Consider the following 22942-nt stretch of genomic DNA (forward strand, 5'->3'; position numbering starts at 1 on the left):
GAGAAGTACAGCTGTGTATTAACCGTAGAAAAAGTGTGAAATAAATGGCACCAAAAAAGAAAGCATGATTCTTGAATTTGAACGCTGTATTTTCATTTCTGCAAGCTGCTGCCCATGGGATTGTTTTGCAGAGGACCTATGCCAGTTGCTGCCCTGGGCCCTTGCAAGCTCCTCCCCGCTGCCTAGTGAGATAGACTCTGTCTCAAAGCTGCTGGGCTCTCTGAAGGCAGTCGTGCTGCAAGCCAAGCAAGTGTCACTACGCATGGCAGCGACCCACTGCATTACTGCCCTTGTGTGCACGCCAGCTGCCACACTGTGTGCCCAGCTCCACTTGCCTGGTGAGTGGGATGGGTGGGATCTGGTGAGCTGTGAGGAAGAAAAATGTTGCTGGAATGCAAAATGAAAACATCCATGGATATGGGTTGCACTTGAGAGCTGAAAAGATTAATAGTACTAGTGATAAGCCGATGGTACCATAATTTATTTATAGGGCTTTTATTTGTCAAATATCTTTTGTGCCTGCTCTTGTTTGCATATTCTGGTACATTAACATTTCCTTTAATTAAAAGCTCATCTACCATTACAGTAAAAGAATGGTTAATCAGTGCCCTGATCTTTAAGGTAATGTTATTTGTGTCAATCTTCAACTTTATGCTGGCACCTAGGGGATCTTCTTGTGGAGGTAAGCTATTTTAGGAAGGTGTGTAAAGAAAAAACACTGAAAAAGTGGTTGCCCTCCAATTCAGGGACTATGATGCACAAGATTACTGTCTGTGGACCACCATTTGTACCTTTTGAAAATGTCTTTGTTGCACAGATTGGTGAAAATGAAACGAGACTTGCTTATGGCTTTTTTGGCTATACACATATGCAGGGCAGTCAAAGCTTGGACAAGCGAGAGCGTGTGTCACAAAAACCTATCCCCGTCTTCGACTTTCACCAGCGTGGTGCCATATGCCTCCAGTACAGTTCCTACTAAAGAAAGAACTATCCTGGCACACTACGAGCAAGAAAATACACTGGGGTTGCAGCACAGCTCGAGCCAGGAGGTGTGGACAATTTTCTGGCTGCAACAATACTGGTCTAAAGATGATTCCAGTGGCCTGGTCAGGTAGTCAACAAGTAATGTTTCTTGAAGTATGCAGTAAAGACCTTGGCATAGATAGCATCTTGGTATAGAGGCCAGGAGGAGTAGACGGCACTCATGACCAGACTAGTGAGCCTACATCATAGCTTGTAGTTGTGGTGGATGAATTGTGGTGATGTCTATGGTGGCCACTGGTATTGGATTGTGAACGAATGAGCAAGCTGGTGACATTGTTTGGCGTGCGTCACTGCTTGGGAAATAGGCATGGACTCTGAGGTGTCGTCCGGTAGGGAAGAATAGGGTCCATCGTGCATGAAGGCTCACATCCATGAAGGAGAAAGGAAGGTCAGAATTCAGTAGTGGTTTTCATGGCAGTCTTGTAAGCATATGCAACAAAAGGTAGAACCTGTTCCCGGTTGGAATGGTACGATGAAACTTTCAACATGTCACCAAGTGTGCGATTAAAACTTTGTCATCACATTAGTTTTGAGATGAGATGCAGTGGTGGTGCACCAATGCTTGTGATGACATCAGAGAGGAAAACTTGACCACAATCATTCAGCAACTCTCAAGGTGCTCCAAGCCGCTAGATGAGGTTGTGTAGAGTGAAACATTTTTTTTTTGTCACAGAATGGAGAACTCAAGTTTCAAGTACCGCGTGATGTGGTTGATAACAAGGACCCATCGGTTATTGCCTCGAGTGCTGGGAAGGGGACTGTAGAGGTCGAAGCTGACATGATTGATTGTTTGGGTGGGTCATGGTAAAGGTTTGAAGGAACCAGCAACATGTTTAATGGGATTTGTGCGGCATTGGCATTTGTGGCGTGACCAGACATACTGGCAGATGAAAAACTACTGGCAGTCAAAATGCCAACAGTACGGAAGCAAAAGACAAGAATAAGCTTTTAACACATCAGCATGGTGACATGGTGGGTCATCATAGAAAGGGGAGCAGATTTCGGAGTGCAAGTGGTGTGAGATAACGGGCAGCCACTTACAGTCGCAGGTAATGTAGAGAGTGAATCAGTCTTTGCCCCTATGTTTTATTAGTCAAAATAAGGTACATACAGGTAGATAAAATTATAATGTACTATTCTACATACCTTACACTATTTTTCCACACTGGTTCAGACATTTGTCCCATCGCAGCACTTAATTTGAGATGCCCCTGTGGTAGAAGTCAAGGCACGCGGCCTCCCTGAATTGTCATTGTCATGCAAGTTTCCACGGCAAGCTTGCCACACCACCACTTCACACTTCTGAAAGTGAGACACCTTTGCTCATGCGTGGGCTGCATTTTTCTGTAGATTTCGATGGGCGTTCGTCACTTGCTTCATAGAAACTGAATCCCACTTTGTTGCTCGTACGCCGTGGACGTATGAAGCACAACCGCCATCTTCAACAACTGACAGCAGCACCATGCCACGGAGCCTCTGGCAGATAAGGCTGGGCCAGTCCAAGAAGGGTCCATCGCTGGGAATGGCTATGTTGACTTCGCATTTACAGCTGTAATTTGGTTTAAGAAAAAAGGGGCAAAGACTTTCTGACTAGCCCTCGTAGTTTGAGTGATATACAAGGCTGTCCCGAATGGTGAAGTGCTCGGCTTTGTGGTGCAGCTTTCCAGAGGGGGGAGCTGATGAACATATAGACAGGAAGTCTAGAGGTGAAGCACCATGGGAATTTGCGCTGCTCGAATGCGTGTCGGAGACGATGAGGGCCATTGGCGTGTTGAAGCCGCAAAAATGATAATGCACGTCTTGGCCACTCGAGCCGCACCAGCTCGACATGTGTTGCCGTTTTGGGTCGCAACTATTAGTGCAATGCTTCGCATTACGTAGTTATCAACTACAGTTGAGCCTGTCAGATTTTTTAGGGACCTTTTATTGTACGTTTTCCCAGTTAGTATGTTTTGAGTACATAAAACGTAGGGTTAATAGGGTTAGTACATAAAATGTATCATTGAAGTTCTACTGTAGTTGACATTGCCCTTTAGTGACACAATAGTTCGCTTCTTCTTTGGTAAAGGTACGATTGGCATAAGCAACTTCATAGCCATCCTTGCATTTGGCAAAAATAATGCTTAGCGCAACATCACTGGAACTCGTGTTGATCTCAGTGGGTGCAAAGGTGTTGACGTAGTATCATTGTATTGGATGCGAGGTGAGAATGTGGCACAGCTTCTGAAATGTGATGTTGCATGCTGGAGATCAGGCCAAGAGGTGAGAACTGCCGGGAAGAAGTTTTGGGGTGATGGAAGCAAAATTTCGGATAAAGCGTTGGAAATATGAGCACAGGCTGATAAAGCAGTGGTGCTCTTTCATGGTGGTTTGTTGGAGAATGCATTGTTTTGGGAGATAGTGTCCGGGAGAATAGCATCCTTTGAAACCATATAGCCTAGAATTGTAAGTCTAGCACTAAAGTGGAATATTGTCAAGTTGAGTTACAGTACAGCGGCTGAGAGATGAGTAAGAACTTGTATGAGCCGAATTAAGTGGGATGCAAAGTAGCTAAAAAATACCCTATTGTAATGTAAATATCAAAGCCAGGGGTTCGACTTGAGACCTCGAAGAACGGTGTCCACCATTCGCTCGAGACTGGCAGGCACATTTCAGAGGCTTAAGGGCATGATTGTGAATTTGTATCGATCAAAAGTGAAAAAATGGGCTAGTTATGTATGGAAGCATGGCTAAATTCAGAGCGCAAACTACTGGGACACAAGCTAAGGAACAAGAAAAGACAGGACACGGTGATATAGTCTATTGGGTGTTACGGAAGCCATTTTTAAAGGGCCCCTGAAACGGTTTGGTCAAATTTTGTAGATGCGCAGGGTACATTTAAAGTTAATCATTCGCACCACAATTTGTGTGAAGCGTCTCATATTAGGAGAGCTACGGATGATTACAAGTTACCCTCCTCCATAGCCATGCATTTTCTCCTCAATTCGTTTGCCAAGTGATCAGGGCTAAGCTCTGCCTTCACTGGCTCTGCGTCATGATGGCACGTCATGTCGTCTACTTCCAGTTGTCTAGGAGCGCGCGTGCGAAGTCTTTCCAACCTCTCCGCCAGCTGCTTGGCAGTCAACCCCAAGCAAGAGCTATGGAAGGAGCACGTGTTGCGAGCATTCTGTCGCAGTGCCGAAAGTGTCTGGTATTCCGGTAACCACAGGCGAGCTGGGCGTTTCGAGGGATGAGTGAAGGCATAAACTCAAGCTTTGGTGTAGGCATACGTGAGCGGCCTGATCGGTCTGCATGGTCCAGCCACCTGGTGGTGCAGAGCTTAACCAGCCAAACAAAGAGCTAATATTGCTCTAACAAAGTGTGAAACATTTTAAACATTTACAAAAACAATGTGTTAATGATTACGCTCCTGTGAAAAATTTACACCAGCAGCAAAGAATACATTTCATTGCTGCTACTATGTTTGGTAGAGCTCTATGCTATCAGGTGGCTGCACCCTGCAGACCATTCACGTTTGTGCTTCTGCTCATCCCGTGAAACTGCACAATCCAACGGCCAGGCCCAGTTCCCTTGCACTTGTGTTTACCCGAATACTGGACTCGCGAAATGCTATTGGGGTAGTAATCCTCTGGTGTGAAGTGACGGCCGCAAACGCACAAATCCTGGTGCCAATCGGATAGCGGCAGTCCGATGCGCTGCAGCCACTCTGCTCATCTGCTACCTTGCAGAGGGACACGATGTCGCAGCTTGACATATTGCCAATCGCTATGTTTGCAGCAACCACGCAACAAAGGCGAATCATGGTGCTTGCGAAAAAACTGAGACTGACGCTGACCGCGGAGCTCTCGTCAACACGGAGCATGTTGTACTACAAGCAGCCAACACTTGCTGTGGGCCGGAAATGCTTAAAGTGGAACCGCGGCGATTTTTTTACCATGTCAAGGTAATGGAATATTTAGGTTTTCGAGACCCCCCGTCACGTGTCTGATAGTGGAATTGTTTAGCAAATTCGAAAATAATTTTAAATAAGCAAAGAAGCGAAAAAATGATACCAAAACCTGACCAAGCAGCCGAGCAAACCTCTTCATTTGACGTCATGAGTGTCTCCTCCGGGAAAGGCGTGCAAGACATGCCGGTCTCGCCTGCTGGCAGCGAAGAGCAGACGCTCGTCTGAATCGTGACCACGCCGGATCTTTGGGTGACAGTGTCAGCTGCACCAGCTCTTCGGATCTGTCAAATGTTGACAGATATGATTCTGATGAATTCGATAGCCGCGAATCGCCGTTCTCGTTCGACCCGCCACCAGGAGAGCCAGCGCCTTTGCGCTACATATTGTGCTGCAACATGAAGATCAAGGGTAGCCCAAACCACTGCATGCTGCTTGCTAGTTTAGGTGTTTTACCCCTTCTCAGGAAAATGCTTCGCATGCTCACTGTAAGATGTGGAGCATGACTTTCCACATTAGTATCTCGCAAAAACGCCGCTGACAGTCCAAAGCACGAAACGTTGCGTTTGTTTACATCGATCGGCAGGTGCAGCGACCACTCGTTGTTCTTCATCATCATCATCATCATCATCATCATCCTGGTTACGCCCACTGCAGGGCAAAGGCCTCTCCCATATTTCTCCAACAACCCCGGTCATACTTAAAGAAGGGAATTGCGCTAAAAAAGACACGGACGAGTAAGGACATGGACGGGCGCCCGTCCATGTCCTTACTCATCCGTGTCTTTTTTTAGCGCAATTCCCTTCTTTAAGTATGTACGACCGACTCGCCCAACAACGTGCAACCCCGGTCATGTACTAATTGTGGCTATGCCATCCCTGCAAACTTCTTAATCTCATCCGCCCACCTAACTTTCTGCCGCCCCCTGCTACGCTTCCCTTCCCTTGGAATCCAGTCCGTAACCCTTAATGACCATCGGTTATCTTCCCTCCTCATTACATGTTCTGCCCATGCCCATTTCTTTTTCTTGATTTCAACTAAGATGTCATTAACTCGCGTTTGTTCCCTCACCCAATCTGCTCTTTTCTTATCCCTTAACGTTACCCCTATCATTCTTCTTTCCATAGCTCGTTGCGTCGTCCTCAATTTGAGTAGAACCCTTTTCGTAAGCCTCCAGGTTTCTGCCCCGTAGGTGAGTACTGGTAAGACACAGCTATTATAGACTTTTCTCTTGAGGGATAATGGCAACCTGCTGTTCATGATCTGAGAATGCCTGCCAAACGCACCCCAGCCCATTCTTATTCTTCTGATTATTTCCGTCTCATGATCCGGATCCGCCGTCACTACCTGCCCTAAGTAGATGTATTCCCTTACCACTTCCAGTGCCTCGTTGTTCACTTGAGTCATATTACTAGCCACTCATTGTTGACATCAAATAATGTCAGAACATATCAAAACATGCAGATCTTGTGCATGTAAGCACCGTTGCATCACTCTGAATCGCGCTGATATGGGCAACCACGCACCTTCGAAAACAGCGAGTGGGCGACTGTAGTACGGCAGTGTTATGCTGCCTACTTATCATTCTTCGTATTCTCTTCATGCACACAATATGTTCCATATTGTGGACATAGATAAGGACTTTGCATGTGTGATCGTTCATTTAGAGAACGCATAGTTTTTCTCGCGGAAATGCTGATGCCAGTATATGCGATTGTTTATGCTGCTGTATTGAAGGGGCCTACGCTTGCTGCGCATTTGGGATACAAGGCAAACAGTGCACCTTGGAAGCTAAGTAATGAGTCGGCATGACAATAAGTAAAAATACACCCATCTTCGTAGTCGCATTTAGGTTACAAAAGTGGCGGTGAATGCAGCGGGCGGCAGCTTTCCGTTGAAAACGACAACGTATCGATGTCGATACTGCTCCATGTCATTGCTTCTCGCTTTTTGTGTGTGCTCTGTAGGAACTGAGTAATGGCTTATTTCAAATCCTAATGGGCAAAACTGAACTACGCGTGGAGTTTTCTTCATCCTAATTGCCTAATTAGCTTCAGGTTGGTCGCCCAGGTCTGCCAGCTGCAGACGCATGAGTTATGCGACTGTGACATATAGGCTTAACCTCGGCTGAACGCGGTCGGCATCACCTTAAACTGTGTGTGCAGATGGCGAGGGCTGAAGTTCACGCAGCCGACAACGCAACACCACTTGCCTCCTATCTCTTGCACGTCTACAGGGAATGCAACTTCTTGCAACAGCATCTTCTTACACCATGCATTAGCTCACGATTGTCGACTCTTCGATGCTCTCATCGCTGTCATCTGCATGATCTCGGCATGCTCTGCATGGAACATTCCTGACGTCATGCACAGTGTGGCCTATAACTGAGGTGGAGGCAAGGTAAGGTGTTTGAGGCAATTAATTAAATTCATTTGTAAAAAATCTGCTCAACTCTCAAACCTGCTTTTTTGAAAACATGACTAAAGTGTTCAGAAGAACGTACCCAGCGAATTTCATCGACATCCTTTGACATAGAAAAATCACCGGAGTTACTCTTTAAGTGTAGGGAGAAATTGTCCTAATGCATTCTCTTTCTGTTACTTTCTTTTTATAGAAACAAATAAACTAACATTCCAACTATTATGAACAACATTTGTTCACCATGAAGTTAGAAAAATTATCGATGATGCGCCTTGGACAGCCAATTGACTAGCTCACCCTACTAGTGTCATTAGCGCAATTTATGTCACGGCAATTTACTTAATGGGTAGGGGTGGCTGAAAATTCAGCTGAGCGGTGAGCTGCGATTGGCAGTGATGTAAATTTTTAAAACCTTATAATAAATTACACGCTTTATGCGGAGCACTTAGAAGCGTCAATTAATGGTCAGGAGGACCTACTCTAACGACTTAGTATGTTTGTACAAAATCGTCAAAATCGTTTCAGGGTCCCTTTAAGGCAGAAGCCTTAAGTAGCTCATTGCAATGGCTCATACCCGAAAAAAGTGGCGTCTAGTCGAGTGAATCCAAAAAATCAGTGATGCAAAAAATGTCACCAGGAATAGCTCATACTCGTGTAAGCAAGCAAAGATGCAGTGTATATGAATATCAATGAAGAAATTAAAGAAAGACCAAAAGAATGAAAGAAAGAAAGAATAAATAAAAAACGAACAAAGAAAAAAGAAAGGAAGAAAAACTGAAAAAAAAAAGAGAGAACAAAAGAACCTTTGGGTAGTGCATTAGGTGCTCTCATGTGTTGTTGAGGAGGTTGACCTACAACGCGATATGTTTACTTCACACTGTGGCTCGTTATGTCTTGCAAGAAGTCTGACACCTCTGATCATGTAACTTAATGCATTACCACATGTGCAGCAGGCTTTCGCTTTCACATGTTACAGGAGTGTAACATGTTGCTAAATTTTTCCCAATTAGCCTCTTTCATCGGCACTTGTCACTACCAAGTGCACAGATTAAACGGAAAAGTTTCACTTCTTGCAGGCATTGTAAGGCATCGTCGATATGTTGTAGAGGATAGACATTCTTGCACATTATTCAATCAAGTCGGTGATAATCCGTGCAGAACCGGGTGGATCCATTTTTTTTCTTCACCGGCACAGCTAGAGAGGCTCAAGGACTGCTGGATGAATTGGATGATGCCACATTTGAGCATATCGTGCACCTGTTGGTTGATGACATGGCATTCATGGCATTCTGTATTTCACAAGTGCAATGGATGCTGGCACAATGGTACTTCTTGGCCGGTGTTGATGTGGTGAGTAACCACTGACATTGGGCCAAAAGATGGTTGATTGTGGTAAAAAGAGGCATGCAAACAATTTGGAAGATTGATGATTGCTCCTTAACGTACATGTGTCAGCTCGGAATCGACGCCATTGGAAAATACTTGCACGGGGGATCGGTGGCAGTGGGAGGGACGTTGGCATAAAATGGAAGTGATGTCTTAAGTTATCACTAATGGCAGCCGGAACAATGCAGTCAGGAGTTTCCAAGCTTCCCAGACACTTGCTGTATAGTAGGGACAATGAGCATGCAGAACTGGCAGCAGAACTATTGCAAGATGTGATAGCAAACAAGAGCAGGAAGTTTTGATGATGCACACAAGCTGCCAATTGCGTAAACAAAACAGATGAGCTAGTGATGGTGTTAGAAAACACAGGCACCAGGGCGGCAGAAAAAGGCGCGATGTTGATGTCAGCAGCAGCAAATACTTTAAGAGAACAGTTGTCTTAGTTAGCAAACACTGCATTGTTAATCTGACTTTAGCACGAGCACAGTTGACAAGAGCTTGATGCATTAAAAAAAATGTCATCCCCTGTGCTCTTCAATCTGGCATTGAACACCCTACCGAACATTCTCAGTGAAGTAGAGGGAATTCGACATGCCCTGTTTGCGGATGACTTAACCATATGGACGCTTGGGGGATCGGTGGGAAGACAGCAAGAAACTTTACAGGAGGCAGTAGAGAGAATTGAAAGGTATCTCTGTGCTTGTGGACTATCATGTGCCCCTGAGAAATCGGAACTCCTGATTCTGAAAAAGAGAACAAGAGGGCGGCCCCCACAAGAGACACCAGAACGTGATGTAACACTGAATGAAATCGACATCTGAAAGGTTAATACACTTCGTATCCCTGGATTAGTCTTCTAGAAGGATTGAGTGGGGCTTGCCACAGTACACCGACTTCAAGAAACGATCACGCAGGTTACACACCTGGCGAAGAGGGTCACAAATAGAAAACATGAATTAAAGGAAAAAACTCCTTAAAACTCATACAAGCATTGGTCATCAGCAGAATCGCCTACAGTACAGCGTGCTTAGATATGAAGAATAGTTAAAGAGACATGTTGAACATACTGATAAGAAAGACATACAAATTGGCAATAGGACTACCACCTACTACATCAATGGAAAAACTGCTGAAACTAGGAGTACATAATACCTGAGAAGAATTGGCGGAGGCTCAGAAGACAAGTGAGAGCCACCATGTTACAAAAAATGATAAGCAAAGAAAGCAACAAGGCAGAAATAAGGTACATGGATGCCGTCAAATACAAGACAGGGGGGTATGTTGCCTGCGTAACCAACAAGCAGAATGAAGAGATAGCAGCTGCATCAGTAGTTGCTAGGGACATTGAAGTAATTGAATAGGTCACCATAGCTATGGCCATATGGATCTGCGATGGGACGTGCTGGTCATCGTCATCACAGACTTGCAGGCAGCCTGTTGCCATTTTTGGGCAGGAACAATTAGGAAGACCGCACTCAACATCATCAAGAACCAAGACATCCCTGAAACGTACATTGTCTGGACCCTGGGATATGAATCCTTGGTGGGAAGCCAAGCGGCTCACACCGCCGCTGGAGAAGATGTACGCCAGTCAACCCCACCAGGACATCATCTACCATCAGACCAAGACGAAATGATACAAAGGAAATACTACAGCATTCTAAAACATTACAAGAAGAACAAGAGGGAATATCCACCACTACGCATCAAGCTTAACAGTGAAGAAACCGTCATACTACGCAGACTACAGATGAGCAATTACCTCCACGGCACTCTACTACAAGCAATGTACCCCTCAACATTTACAAGAGACTGCCAATTCTGCAGTACACCAAACACCCTTTACCACATAATCTGGGAATGCAAAAAGAACCCATGGAAAAGGCCGATCTAAGCACCAACAGAAGACCATTGGGAGGCCTAGCTGACAAGCCCAAGACCTGAGGACCAGCTACGGCTGGTGAACAGGCCCAGGCTATCAGCACAGGGCTATGGCTATCTGTAATAGAGTGGCCGCCCACCTTTGGGCATCAACAGGTTGGTCTCCGAAATAAAGTTTATTCATGCACATCCCAGGATGATGTGAGGAATAGGAGGGGAGGACAAATTCAACTACATGCATAACATCTTGTACAACAACCTGAGCTGTAAATGCTGCCAAAGGTTTGATGAGGTACAAGGTTGCCATATGCAGGGAGTGATAGGGAAGCTAAGTGGTCATGTTCTTCATATTGTTGTTGAGTTCTTCACTAATCACAGACAGTGGTTCTGGTGTCGACAAGTGTGTGTATGGTGATGCTGTCTACAGACAGTTAAATTTTGTTTGGAGAAAGAGAAAGAGGTTTTTAAATGTTTGATTACGACACAGCTCTTGCCTCTGAAGCTTTGACTCTCTGTTTTCCTCTCATGTAGGCCTGGCACAATGAAGTGCTGGGGAAGTACATAGGCAACCGGGAGAAGGAGACCAGTGTGAGTCAAAGGGTCAGTGGCTAGGGTATGAGTCTGCAGCTGGAAAAAGAACTTGGTGCAAAAGGTGAACAGTTACACAGTTTGAGGAGCCTGCACCTTCACAAAGACGGAGGCTACAGTGGCTACAGTGGCTACAGCGGCATGCAAAGTGGCCCCTCAAGATCGCATGAAAAGCATGTGGGTTGGTTACCAAATGTACAGGTCGACAACAGTAGTTTTGGTGGCTAAGCAAAAGAGGGGAACCGAACGTCAAAATGGTGGCGATGTGCAGGAGCCACTAATCTGGGAGGTGTCAAACAGACAGAGCGTGTGGTCGAGCAACCATAGTAGCAAGTAGCATAAGTAGCATAGTCGAGTAACATAAGTCAACAGTGCAGCAACAGGCAGCTGCAGATAGGCAGGTGGTAGTGCCTCGGTGACTTGTGTCTGAAAGACAGGATGAAGCGATGGATCCAGGGATGTGAACAGCTCAGGTGTGCGGGCGGCAAGAGAGAACTGACATGCAACATCCTGATAAATTAACTGGTTTATTTTACAAATTTATTTATTCATAGGGCAAGCCTTCTCAGGCTTATACAGCAAGTGGTTACAGATACAGGAAGTTGGTACAATTGCAGTGTCAGCACATTGCAAAAAATTGTACGTTTCATAAAGAAAATGAAAGGAGCAGTAAAAAAAGGCGGGGGGGGGGAAATAAATAATGCTGAAAACATGAACAGGTCCTTACAATAAGAGTGATAGAAATCAAGCACACTGTGGGCCCAATATCATCGATAAAGCCATGATTCAAGATATATTTCAACTTCGGGAACAAACACATGAGCATTAGTGGTATTCGCAATAGTATTTGGCAGTCTATTCCACAATTCTATTGCTTTGGGAAAGAAAGAATTCTTAACGGTGCAATAAACGGTCGAATGCATTTGCGGCAGTTGTTTCTACCAGAATGCCGCTACAGGGACTTCAGGTAGTATTCCTTGTCAATTTTTATGCTTCCACGATAACTGTTAAAAAATAAACTTCGTTGTAGCAATATTCTGCCAAACAGACAAAATCTGGATGCATGCCTTGGCACGTAAAGCAGTTACACTGACCTTGACCTGAGTAATTACTGTATAAAAACCTCAGTGCCTTATTTTGTAGCTTGTCAAGCTTTTCGATAAGATGTGCTTGGCTGGGATCTGTAATTACACTTGTATATTCAATGATAGGCTTTACTAAAGTTTTGTAAGCTGTTATTTTCACCTTTGGTGGTGTCAATCCTAACTGTTCAAATGCCTTGGTGCATGCAGTCTCAATGGGCTTCACCCAATTTAGATTCTGTGTAATTGTGACACCCAAATATTTGAGTTGCAGTACTTGTGTTATGTAATAATACCAGATAATTGGTAACTAAACAAGAAAGGTGCTTTTTTTCTGGTTAGCCAGAGGCACTTTGTATTCTTGACGTTTATTGCAATGTGTAAACAAAACACTAGTCAGCATTTTTTTTTAATGAATTGAGCCTTTCCTCATCTTTAACGCTGCACACAGGGGTGTAGATCATGCAGTCATCGGCAACTAACTTCAGTGTAACCCGTGGATCTGCACATGGATAAATAGCATTAACATACATAAGGAACAATAAAGGTCCCAAAACCTGATCCCTGTGGGACACCTGATAAAACTTTAAGATGACTAGAATCGACATTGTTTATTGAAACATACTGCATTCTGTTAGAAAGATGCACTTCAATTCTTGTGATTATTTTCGGATGCATGCCTATTGAATTCAGCTTTTCAATTAACTTGTAATGTGAAACGCACTCAAAAGCCTTCGCAAAATCGGCTAAAATTGTGGGGCTTGCTGGCCATGGCGAAGTCATGCGTAATTTCAAGCAACTGGGTTATAGTTGACAAACCTTTGCAAAATATGTATTGCCAGCTATAAAGTAAGTCGTCTTCTAGGTAGCTTATGACTGCTTTCTGATGACGTGTTATAATATTTTACAGCAAGAACTCATTAAGGATATGGGCCGATAAGTATCTGCCAAAAGTTTGTCGTTGTTTTTGTGAATAAGTATCACTTTTGAGCATAGCCAGTCCTGTGTTCGATACTGTAAAAATGGCATGCAAGAATGGCAAAAATTGTTCTGCATATCTTTTAAGAAACTGGTTTAAAATGTTGTCTGGGCCAGCAGTCTTTCTTATGTCATTAAGTAATAGCAAAGTCAAGATGCCCTGTTTTGTTATCTGCACAGTGGGCCTTAAAGTATGCAGTGCTGACAAATCAACATTTGTTGTGGAAGATGTTTGAAGAGCGTGTGTGTGTTTGTTACTTGGCTAAGGTCCAAAGTAGGAAGGTCCGCTGTATCTTGGGCAGCGTGTCATGTTGAGGTTTGCTGCTTACTCAGCTTGTCGTAATTCTGGCGAAGTTGAATTACATCGGTGACCATCCAGGGACTTTTGGCGACAAGCATTTGAAGTGTGTCATAAATGCCTTTCATTGTGCTTTATTTTGTCCACTTCATCGAGACATAGTTCGACACATTTACAAAGGGAGAGCATGTTTTCAGTATACCTTGCAAACATCTTGTGTTTGCGTTCCCATTCACTTTTGCAGCGCGTACAGTGCACACACACACAGAAGAAACAAGCAAAATGGACGAGTGCTGGACATCAACTGAGTTTATTGTTTCTTTTTGTGTGAGTGCGTATTTAGTCTGCACTGCAGACATGAATGCATGCTCCAACAACCAACTGGCCCACCTCATTGCATTGATGCCTTTGATTTGAATTCGACTACATAAACACTGCTCTGCCTGAAGCTGGTGCATTATGGGACAGCCGAAGACCTTTGTCAAAGTATTCAAAAAAGCTGACCAGATAGTATAGATCTCATATCACTTAAATGTGTGAAAAAATATGTATAGCACATTAGAGGGACATTCTTCTATTGGCAATATTGAATGTTCTATTATTTACTACGAACTGTCAACCTACAGCGCTGTTCGTAATTGTATTGAGGACCAGTACCCATATTTTGTAATGCCCTAATTTTTTTAAAAACTTATTTATTGGTACCTCAAAGGTCCTAATAGGTCATTACATAAGGGATGGGGACGTTAAAGGTGGGAATGATGATGATATCTTCATTTCATTTTCATTTTCTTACCACATAGCCTCCTAAGTGGCGGGACATGACTTGTGCACTGTGGCAGTGTACAAGTAATGCCCAAGCTAACAGCTATAGGTGAAACAGACAGAAAATGAAATGGAATGTTGGAAATTATGACTCTGTGGGACGACAAGACGTGGAATGATGCGACGGTTCCAATGGTGAGAGCTGTTGTGACTGAGTGCTCGAGGTGGCATAGTGAGCAAGGACTGGGGGTTGACAGCCAGAGCCAGGAATGCAGCTGGAGCCTGGAACCTTGTAGATACGGAAGTGGCTGTCCAGCTGGATGAACCAGATGTCCGGCATGTCGATGTAGAATTCCCAGACACCCTACAACCATGGGATGTCTGCCCGACCACATGAGGCCACGTCACTCTCGCCTTGGTAGAGTGGGTGCGTTGACACTGGCATGACTTGGCTCGGTCATCTGGGTCGCCAATTTGTGGCTGGCGGCGCAAAGAGTAGCCGCCGTAGCCGTGGCTTATTTATGCCTTCCATTCATGGTGCAACGGGATCACGGAAGTGGCCGATGCTGCTGCTGCTTAGGCCAAGCACACCAGCGTGTTCTCTTCTCACGCTACATGCCTGTGAGCCGTCTTCTTCACTGGCTCTGGAGGTGATAGTTGTGCCGCTACAACTCCAAAGCAGCCCTTCCTGGAGATTGGCTTTTAGAGATGCAGATAGGGTCATCATGGGAAGCCAGGTCATGGAGGGTGGAAGGTATACAAATTTCAGGGAACGGCACCCTATTTTTCCCCTCACTATGATGACAACAAGTGCTATCATCTTGAAATATTCTCAATACAACAACTTTGATGTTTCAGAATGGAATATAAGAATATACCTGTACTAGTGCATTAGGTGCACATCTTTCTTGGTGTCTTCAGTTTAACAAGTCTGTACCATCAGCTGAGCTGGATTGAAGCAGCATTGCTGTTTTGTGTTCTGAAGAAATTGACCATTGTACAGTCCTTGTTAATCACGTGCAAAGGGCTTTCTGCTAGTGACTGCCTTAAAGGTGCTCTACAGTCAAACATTCATGTGGAATGCAGCTGCATACTAGTATGTGCTTTATGTAACTCGCACTGAAAATTGCTGCAGTGATTGTCTTGCACATGTTTGAACTTGATTTTTGTTATGAATGTGTTTTTTGTATAATGATTTAGTGATTCATTTTTGAAAATGTTAGCACAACAGCAGGCAGTTGTTCTCATTCTTTTAGAAAGCAAAGACATAATCATCTTAGAATGATGTTTTCTCTCTCTCTCTTTTTGAAATTATGGGCTTTTACGTTCCAAAACCACGGTCTGATTATGAGGCCGTAGTGAGGGACTCTGAGTAATTTGGACCACCTGGGGTTCTTTAACGTGTACTTAGGTCTATGTACACAGGTAATTTCGCATTTCACCCCCAGTGCAGCGGCCATGGCCTGGATTTGATCCCGCAACCTCATGCTTAACAGCCCAACACCATAGCCACTAAGCAACCACAGTGGGCCATGACGTTTCAGTTCATTTGCACAAATGTCAAGAGAAGTTATGTTTTTTTTTTTTTGCCTTGTAGTTGGTTCACTTTTATACTCCTCATGCCAAGCCATAGGCACATTGCATAATGCTTTGATTTAAAGGTAGTCCGTTTTGCTGCTACAGCATGGTAAAATTATAGTTACTCTTTATGTGCTGTATGTTTTCTTTTTTTAGCTGTGAGTTTGCAGGACTGTTGCTAATCATGCGCTTGTGTCTGTGCAGATGTGCTTGTGGAGTGCCTTGCATCAGCAGATGCCCTCTTTCTTGAGTGAGTATCCTTGAGCTTTGGATCAGGTCGTGTGAGAGTATCATGAAATTTAATGCTTTGTATTCAACTAGTAGAATGTGTGGTCAGGTAGATACTTGTTAAAGCTGTCTTTTTTATGTGTTGCATGTGCTTAATTCCACATTTGTTTTAGCGGCAGTATTTTGTCAGCAGTGAAATTGGGTTATCTTTACTGCACAAAGGAACATTTTATGCACCTTTCTTTAGGGTAATATTTTTCGTCCTTTTGCGTGTGATTGCACATATGATATGATTAACAAAAATCAGACTACTCGATTAACCACTTTCTTCTCATTTACACACTTAATGAAGGCACAGAAACAAGTAGACATGAGGACGAGTGCTCATCCTCATGTCTTGTTTCTGCGTCTCCATTAAACGTTCATGCTTTCCATACCAAATGATGCAACACCAGCTAGCTCAGTCAATCATGCTACTAAGTTATTTTTGTGTTTAGAGGTATTTTGTTGCACTTTCATAATTTGCATGGCTAATAGGTTAGAGTGGCATTCAGAGTACAAAAGAATAAGTGTAAGCATTATCGCATGAGTTCTAAAAGAGTGTGCCCATAGCCGCCTTTCCTTTCCTCGCACTCACAGATGGTTTTATGTAAAGTTTTAATTTATTGATTTAAATTGTGGGAAATGAATTGGTCTGCTTGACTTTCATCTAATTAACCGGGATGCTTTTAAGAAAGCCTTTGAGTAGAGTCCTGAAAGTCATTTATTTTTAATCTTTGGGGAAACAGGAAGGAAAAAAAAAAAATCTGAGGAGAGGCCCTACCCAGTCTGCGTCTGGGAGAAAACTGTGGAGGAAGTCGCGTGGTATTTCTTGCTGTAGTGGCCATGTTGCGACCACTGTCACTGTTGATACTGCCACTGTGCCGTGGCCAAACTGCCACGGCACAGTGGCACTTTTTGTTACGGTAGTGTGTGCTCATCTGTGTTCTGCTCCGTAGATTTAATATCGTTGTAACTGGGGACATGTTATTTGTGCGCCCAAGTGGCGCAGGGAAGTGAAGGTTGGTGGATGCAGTGAAAGAGTGAACAAGACTTGACAGAGTAATGTACGCCTGTGCGCACATGAAACGGCTGATGGGTGCATGTAGTGATCCCGTTCAATGTGCTAGCCGCATGCATACATGCATACTGTTCGTTACTGCGTGGTGGATACCACAGAACTTTGTTTCCGTGAAGCTTCACTTACCATGAGAAGAATACTCCTCGAAACGCAGTCAGCTATCTAAATGTGTTCTCTTCTGCTGGCCTGCTCATCAGCGTGCAGTGGCTCTTCACATTGCCATGGTGTGCGGCTGCCTGAAATTTGTTCAATAAACCAAAACGACGCCTCAAGCCATGACTAGCATACGTGTTTGTCTTCCTGAACTGCAGATGGGCTAGCCATAGGCGATGTGTCATGATGTGTATATGTAAAGTGTGCTGTCGGTCATTGCCTGTGCATTCTTGCAGCACAGTGAGAATGCGCAGATTTATTTTCACAAAAAGCTGACAAAAGTAGCAGGGACCAGCCTCATGATCTAATTTGCCAAGTTCACTATGAACTTCTTCCAATGCTAGAGCACAATACTCGGATGACACGACTGTGGCAACGGCATCCGTTGATTGGATCGCTACAGCATGCGCACGTCCGCACAGCCTGGTGTGGTTGCATACTGCAAGCAAAAAATGTAAACAAAGGAGAGAATTTGCCCCGACAAAACGGTGGAGTAAACCCAATTTCTGGCGTCACGGAGGCTTCGAACAAGAGTGATGTCAGGGCCTCCTCAGTTCTTCCTTCCTCCTTGGGCAACACTTTTCCAGATTCTTCAGCCATAATTAACTTCTCATCCTCGAGCTTCATTTTCAGTCTGTAGAACTTGCTTTTATAGTTGGGAAGCTAGTTCAGGAGAACAGGAGAGCTTGGGAGTGGCAGCTTGCATGAAAGTTAGGAACACTTTAATAAGTGCTAAAGGTTTCAGCACATTGTTACAGTGCTTTTTGTGTTTAATGGGCTGCGGGGGTGAAAATTTGAAATGTTTCTCTTGCACTTGCTGTTGTAGCCACATGGTGCTACAGTAAAAAATATAATTTTTATTTGGCCCTGTAAGAATAAGTTGCCGACGTATTTAGCACCTGAAATGCAACTTTTAATGCAAGTTTTTGGCACATGAGATTATTTTTTTATTTTTTTTTTACACCTTGAGAGCCAGCCTCTATGTTTATATTTTTGTTCAGATGAGACACATTTTTTTTGCTGCAATTCGGGAAAGAAATATTGTGTGGTACCTGCCACATTGTGTCTTCAGTATTTTACCTTGCGTATTTGTTCACAAGTCAGTACCAGCCATGTCATCACGTTCTCAGCTTTCATCCAAGCAGACTTGTAATGTTAAACATTATGAATAGCCAGCTGTGCATAGAACGGCGGCTGCCATGGTTTAAGCTAGTTCCCGCAGGTGCATGTTGGTCTCCAGCTTGACATTTATGTGGTGCAGCCGGGAGTGGCTTTTGATACAGCATCCAATGTGGCTCATGTTCACATTTTCGCTAATAAGCATTTGTGAAGTCTGGCGCTAATCTGCTGTCTGTGCATAAGTGCCCCTGCAGCATGTCAGATTACACTGAAAAGTGATGTCTTGTAACTCGATTTGAACATCTTGGTGTAGTTGTGCATCTTGAGTAATGGGACACACTGTTAAAATAAACACTACACAAGAACACACAAGACTGCAGGGAAGGGTGAGGTTGTGGTGTCTTTGTGTCCTTGTGTTGACTTCCACTGTGCTTCGCGATAAGCAGCAGTCATTTGCATGTGATATTCAAGTGAATGCAACAAGCGACGTGACAGGCAGACGCTGTCGTGTCACGGCGTGGAGCAACTGCATAGACATGACATTGTGAAAAGTTGTAACAAAGTTACATTGTTGTCCAAGTAAATACAATTGTGTGCCTGTAAAGAAAGCACAAACGTACCACGAAGCCAATGTTTTAACCTAGGTGTATGAGGCCTAGCTTTAGTATGCTGTCATTACCAGTGGAAATCCGTTTCACGTGGCCACCATGAAATGCCGGGGCACCATCTGGTGAGCAATGCTGAAAACACTTTCGTGGCTCTCTGTGACATCTCAGGCCTAATAGTATCAAAACAACTGATCTCAATAATACCAACAAGACAATGCCAATACTCTATCTTCAGCAGCTTGAGATGAGACAAAGTGATGGCTAACTTTATTAATTCTTTTTTGATGTCTTGACAGAGAGCGAGTTGGGAGAGCAAATTCAAATCGAAGCGGGCAGACTGGTTATTGCCACGTTGTTGTGAAATCACGCTGTCTCCACTGGAAGTAGCCATGCAAGCTTTCACGTGACAAGCGAAATTTTCTGGCCAGTTGAAAAACAGGACACGGCAAGAAACGTAGACGGATTGCCCTTCGCAACAGTGAAACCTGTCGCTTGTCGCTGTCACTTGTTGCCATCACTCGGAAATTACATGCATATCACTGCGCCTTTACCGATGGTGCCTCAGAGTGTGCTCATTTCTCAAGTATGCGTTCAAAGTGCATTACGGGCCAGCCTTTTTCCTGGGTGTGAACAGCATTTGTATGATCATGCTGGCCTCCCTTTGAGAGAAAATCCAACAAAAGGTAATGCATGCACTTAAACTGGTGAAGGGGCATGGTGCCTTGTGACCACATTTTTGGTGTTCTCTTGTACGTTTACCTAATATTTAAACTTTCAAAAATGGTTATGTCTCACTTGACATCCTCAGCTCGAAAAAAAAGGACACCCTTTCACGCAGTAACACTCTGAGGAAGTCATCTGACAATTCCATCACATCAGTGATGCTGCCTCTGATGAAAAAAGCAAGAAAAATCATGGTAATCAAGGGGCTCTATACGAGTAACTGTGTGGAGCCAACAGACGATAAAGTCACGGGAAGCATAGTGAAAAGAACTGTTGCTACCTGAAAATGGAGAATAGAATATGAATGAAGGTTAAATTTGTAATCTTCCCATTTCTATTACAAGAAAGAGCAAATAAAATAGATTACAAAGACAACTTGTCGCTGGTTAGTGCTAAACCCCACAACCTGATTGCAACTTCTGCGATGCTTTGTCAACCAAGCTATGGCAACCAGCTATTCTTCCATCTTCTCTCTTGGGCATTTATGTAGGAAACATAGCCCTGGGAATGTTTAGCCAGCACCAGCCACTGTCATGGTGACAAGTGGCCAATCTTTCGGCCGCAGGCATCACATAATTTGTGATCTTAGAAGCATGCAACTGGCCAATAAACTGTTCTGCACTGTGTGAAAACACCAAGGAAGGCTGCCACAGTTTACACCTTCACTAAACAATGGTCAAAAAGAATCATGCGAACTGAAGGACTCGCACAGGTAAACAAGTTGTCTAATGCTTTCATTTTTCTGATCTTCTATTAAAAGTATGAAGCTTATGAGAAGTTTAAGACCCATGCATATATAATTCTATGGTGTCAATTATAAAGAACTGTCAATTTTTCTTATACTTTCTTTGGTATCAATAACTGTTGGCTTTGTATGGCTGTTACTACTGGGAAAAAGGTACATTGGTTCAGTTTGTAGTGCAGTCAAAAGTATGAAGAGCACCACATGTAGCAAACATAAGCGGCTACAGAAAGCAGACCTATGGGACTCTCAGTGCATGGTGCTTCTATCTGACGTGTGCGTAGTTTGTGTGCTTACGTCCTTCTTGTACCCCCTTTTTTCTAACAGGTCTCTGGTGAAATGCCTCTGCCGCTTTAGCCAGTGTCCTGTGTTTTATGAGAACCTCCTTGTTGCCTATGGTGAGCATTTGAGACCTGTCTAATAGGTTTCTTATAATGAATGTTATTGTCTGTAACCATGGCAAAACATTTGTGGCTGCTGATATAAACTTTCTTTTAATTATTCGTTTCCTAAGATGAATTTCAACTGCTGAAGATCAGTTCTCTGTCAGCTGCTGAACACTCTCATGCCTTGAATGGTGGCTTTGTTGATCGATGGCTTTGATAAATGAATGTCTATTGCAACTTCTTGCTCTCTTTGTTGTTTTGCCTCTAAGATAAGCATTTTAGTTTGCTGGACATGTGTCGAGCATCTACCAGTGATTTTAAAATAATTACTTCAGACATCTTGATAAGCACTATTACCATATAATTTCACATATTGCTTAGCTATTTGAGCTGACACTCATGACACGAGTGGTGCTGTACATCTTGGAGGCGATTGCCATTTTTAACAGAAATGCAACGAGTACCACTCTCCAAAATGGAGCTTGTGCTATGCATTATTTGTTGCTTGTAATGCACGCTGCAGCTTTGAGAAAGCAGACATAGGTATTACGGCAATCACACAGAGCATGATAAGCAAGTATTTATTTCTTCTATGTGGTTTCTTAGTTATATACATAAAAAAGTGCAAACATGACCCTCGTCTACTTGTCTGCGAGATAATTGTAAAGAGAGGGCCAAGTTTGGGAATTGAAGGTGGCTAAGAGATAAGACTAGATATGTACTATAATATGTTCCATAGGTGGAATTTTTACAATAATTTTTTGTTAATTGGGTACCTTACAAAATCTTATCCTATGAAGTGTTTCTGTGCTAAAAAATAATGCAGTTAAACATATGCAGCTTAATTGGAAAAATGCTAGTCGCAACAAGGTTTTTGAACTTTCCAGAATGTCACTGCTTTGTGCAACAATTAGCAGGCACACCAATAATTTTCAAACCTTGACTTGTATCCAGGTATGCTAGCTGCAATCTCTCTGCCTGCTTTTTGATGAGTCTGTCCCGGAAACAAAAAAGCAAGCTGTCTGATTTGAATTTCTAAAGTGTCTGTTTCTGAGCAGAAATAAGTTATTCTGGTAATGCTGGACTTTTTGCTTGTTCTGCTAGAATATGCGACTTGGTTGGAAATTGCAAATAGTCAGTTACTTTCTTCACTAATTAGTACTATGCTGAGATGCATATCTGTCAGGGTAACTAGTGCTCTGCTCAGTTATTTGCTTGCTTGATGCTCAGTAATTTGATTACCTTTTCGCATATCTGCCACATCAAATTTTTGGGGGGATCTCTACTCTGGTCTGTCATATATGTATGTATACATATAAAAAAAAATCAATTCAGTCAGGCTCACTTACAAAGATTCCACCTAAAGTGAACTTTCAGTTAACATGAACAGTTTATCTATACCCAAAAAGTTTTTCACGCAGCCTATGGAGAGCTGCCCACACATAACGACCTGATTGCCTGCTCAGTTCAGTTACAGTGAACATAATGAACTGCGATGTGGTTGCGTCTTGCGGAAGGCTGTGCTATGCATTATTTGTTGCTTGTAATTGCGGCACGGTGGATGCCACACGATGCAGCCAATCAACTGCAGTGTCCGATTTCTATCTTTACTTTTTCCCTTTGTGTTCGGTGGATTTGCTGTTACCATAGTTGCATTACGGATGTAATGTTTGCGAGAATCACTTTACAGAGAGTGATATACAGAGAAAGTAGTACTATGGCAAGCTTGGAGGCCAAGTAAGGCAAAAAGACGTGTACAGTTTAACGGCATGTCCTGTCACCTTCAACGTTTGCCTAGAGTCTGCGGACAGACATTCTTTCATCATTGCTTCAAACTGAGTGCAAGCGCTGGTACCAATGATGTTGCAGATCCTGAACGTATATGCACAGATTGGA

The 22942-nt window shown here is 43.6% G+C and overlaps 1 protein-coding gene across 7 annotated transcripts in view; it reads left to right on the forward strand.

Moving 5' to 3' along the window:
- Positions 1-22942, forward strand: part of LOC139051281 (uncharacterized) — a 211713-nt gene that overhangs the window by 63165 nt on the left and 125606 nt on the right. For 6 of the 7 annotated variants that reach the window (XM_070528283.1, XM_070528286.1, XM_070528284.1 and 3 more), the window contains 4 exons: positions 132-338; positions 875-1111; positions 16172-16217; positions 20988-21058. In XM_070528283.1, the coding sequence (XP_070384384.1) occupies positions 132-338; positions 875-1111; positions 16172-16217; positions 20988-21058 (561 nt within the window). The remainder of the gene's footprint in view (positions 1-131; positions 339-874; positions 1112-16171; positions 16218-20987; positions 21059-22942) is intronic. The other variant, XM_070528289.1, reaches the window with a different exon arrangement.

The sequence above is a fragment of the Dermacentor albipictus genome, unplaced genomic scaffold, assembly GCF_038994185.2.
Source record: "Dermacentor albipictus isolate Rhodes 1998 colony unplaced genomic scaffold, USDA_Dalb.pri_finalv2 scaffold_11, whole genome shotgun sequence".
NCBI classification, from domain to species: domain Eukaryota; kingdom Metazoa; phylum Arthropoda; class Arachnida; order Ixodida; family Ixodidae; genus Dermacentor; species Dermacentor albipictus.